Source organism: Pterocles gutturalis, unplaced genomic scaffold, assembly GCF_000699245.1.
Source record: "Pterocles gutturalis isolate BGI_N339 unplaced genomic scaffold, ASM69924v1 scaffold36853, whole genome shotgun sequence".
Lineage (NCBI taxonomy): Eukaryota > Metazoa > Chordata > Aves > Pterocliformes > Pteroclidae > Pterocles > Pterocles gutturalis.
Genome location: NW_010126912.1, coordinates 1 through 2,276, shown reverse-complemented (window position 1 = coordinate 2,276; position 2,276 = coordinate 1). Strand labels below are relative to the sequence as shown.

General features: G+C 45.0%; 1 protein-coding gene across 1 annotated transcript; it reads right to left on the bottom strand.

Annotated features, from left to right (window-relative positions):
• On the bottom strand, positions 1 to 2,265 carry NME3 (NME/NM23 nucleoside diphosphate kinase 3). Its single transcript, XM_010079128.1, has 4 exons — positions 2,126 to 2,265; positions 1,481 to 1,582; positions 670 to 782; positions 1 to 246 (listed from the first exon to the last, which is right to left on the bottom strand). The coding sequence occupies exons 1-4, from the start codon at positions 2,252 to 2,254 to the stop codon at positions 129 to 131; spliced, it is 462 nt and encodes a 153-aa protein (XP_010077430.1). The 5' UTR covers positions 2,255 to 2,265; the 3' UTR covers positions 1 to 128.
• Positions 2,266 to 2,276: the final 11 nt, after the last annotated feature.

The following is a 2,276-nucleotide window of genomic DNA, read 5'->3' as shown; positions in this document are numbered from 1 at the left end:
TTAGTTCATATCCATTTATTTGACAGTGATGAAAATGACTAAGATAACCGTGGTGATAATTGCTCCCAGGTCAATAGCTGGAATGAGATGATGTGTTCCGAAGGCACAATTAATTGTGGTAACTCATTTCACTCATAGATCCAATCATGTGCACAAGATTTGAAGTCAATGAGCTCTGCAGGTTTGAACCACAGGTTGATCTCCTTCTGCGCACTTTCCACGGAGTCACTGCCATGAATGATGTTTCTGTGAAAGGAAACAAACACATTGTTTCACATAAAAATACACTTTCAGCAACCTTGTAGTTCTCCCTATGCAAAAGCTTGGATGAAGCATCTAGAGCTGCAAGGCTACTATGTCAGGTACAGTGCTCAAACACCCCCCTGGGAAGGGCTAATTAACCCTACCAGGGTGACTAGTGCTAGGTCACTACGTTACTACACCGGGCAATGCCACTGACTGATCTTACATGAAGCTCTGATGAGGAGCTGTATTTCAAAAAAAGACAGTGTTGTACCAAGCCATTTCTTAAGTAGCAGTTATGGATTGTGACCTGAAAATAAAACACCATCAGACTAGGCTATCGGTGCCAACAATTTTGACATTCTAGAATAAAAGACTGCCAACATTGACATTTTCATTTCTGTTGATAAGAAACTGGGCACAAACCTTCCTACTTGAATGCAGAAGTCACCACGGATGGTACCAGGCTTCGAGTCTGCAGGGTTTGTTTCCCCGAGCATTACTCGCCCAGTTTTAACCACATTGAGTCCTTCCCATACCTTAAGGAAAAAAAAATAAACCCTATTAGTCCATGCTTATACAAAATACCAAAGATTAATCTTTGCTAATAACACACTTTGCAAAGAAACAAGGGCTCCACCACTAAAAACATTAATCTAGCCTAGATTCTCTTAGACCTGTAAAGAAGACTAGGGAAGAAAACTTTTAAACTGAAAGTGATTTTAACGACGACTAACACTGTTGCTCCAGTACAGGAAATATTTACCAAGCCTCAGAGTTAACTGATGTACAAGGCCAACCTCACACCCTTTCTGTAGTGATCAGGACAGCCTGATGAGTTGCAGGTGCTCCTATAGTTAGGTACATAGGCGAAGCAGAAGGAGACTCTGGAGGAGTTCAAAAAAGGATTACACAGAAGATGGCTTTCTGTGGGGAAGCCCTCTGACCCTTTTCTGCCCAAACCAAAAGATTCTTTGGTGCAGAGGACTGGCTTTCAGGAATTTTGCTTAATCCATGCTAAGCATTTTAACTGCATTTTAGACATGCACGCTTTCCTTCTTGTTAATAAACAGGAACTTCCTGATTGTCTTCAATTTAATTTTGGTTTTCTTTTGCCACTCTCAGCATGGGGTAGTTTGAATAACAGTATCTCTGAATATTATTGTTTTAAAATAATTCATAGATCAAGACAAATATATTCAAGGAAGTAGTCTTTAAGTGAAATCAAGCCACTCACCATGGCCACAACAGGTCCAGAGTTCATGTATTTAACCAAACCAGGGTAGAATGGTCGGTCCTTGAGGTCAATGTAATGTTGTTTGAGAAGGTCTTCAGAGGCCTTTAAAAGGACAGATGTGACATTCAATATCACTTCTAAAATATCATACCACAGAAGCTGTCCCTACTCTAGGACCACAGCATTAGTGTCTGGATTCCCTGGTCATTAACATTATCAGCAGCGGCTGCAATGCTGTTACGGGTTCCTAATGTAAAACTCAAGGAGCGCAGGACACACCACCTTTCTTTGTAGCAGCACCAGGGTTGTCAGTTGACAAAATTACTCGCTTTGCATTACAGAAATCCTCAGCAGTGAGCCGAGCACGAGATGTCTGGATGATATCACCCGATACCACCTTTCAGCTCTCGATGAGGCTGCGTTGAGCCACCTGAGCAAACTCTGTTTCCTTAGGAAATGGCAGAGACCAAACGCCTGCGGCTGACGGGAAGCTCGGCCTGGCAGGGCGGCAGCGCTGCCAGCAAACCCACCACCCCATTTCCATTTGAGGCAGGAAAAGCCACACAGATAGACATCCACTGAAGCACCGATCCTGCCGGGCGAGGGGAAGCGCCGAGGGGCCTCTCCCCGGGCGCGGACACTTACGTGCACGAACTTCATGGCCACCAGCCGGAAGCCTTTCTGCTCGAACCGCTTGATGATCTCTCCCACCAGCCCCCGCTGAACGCCATCGGGCTTGATGGCGATGAAGGTTCGCTCGCAGTTGGCGGCCATGGCGCTGCGGGGAGGAGGGACA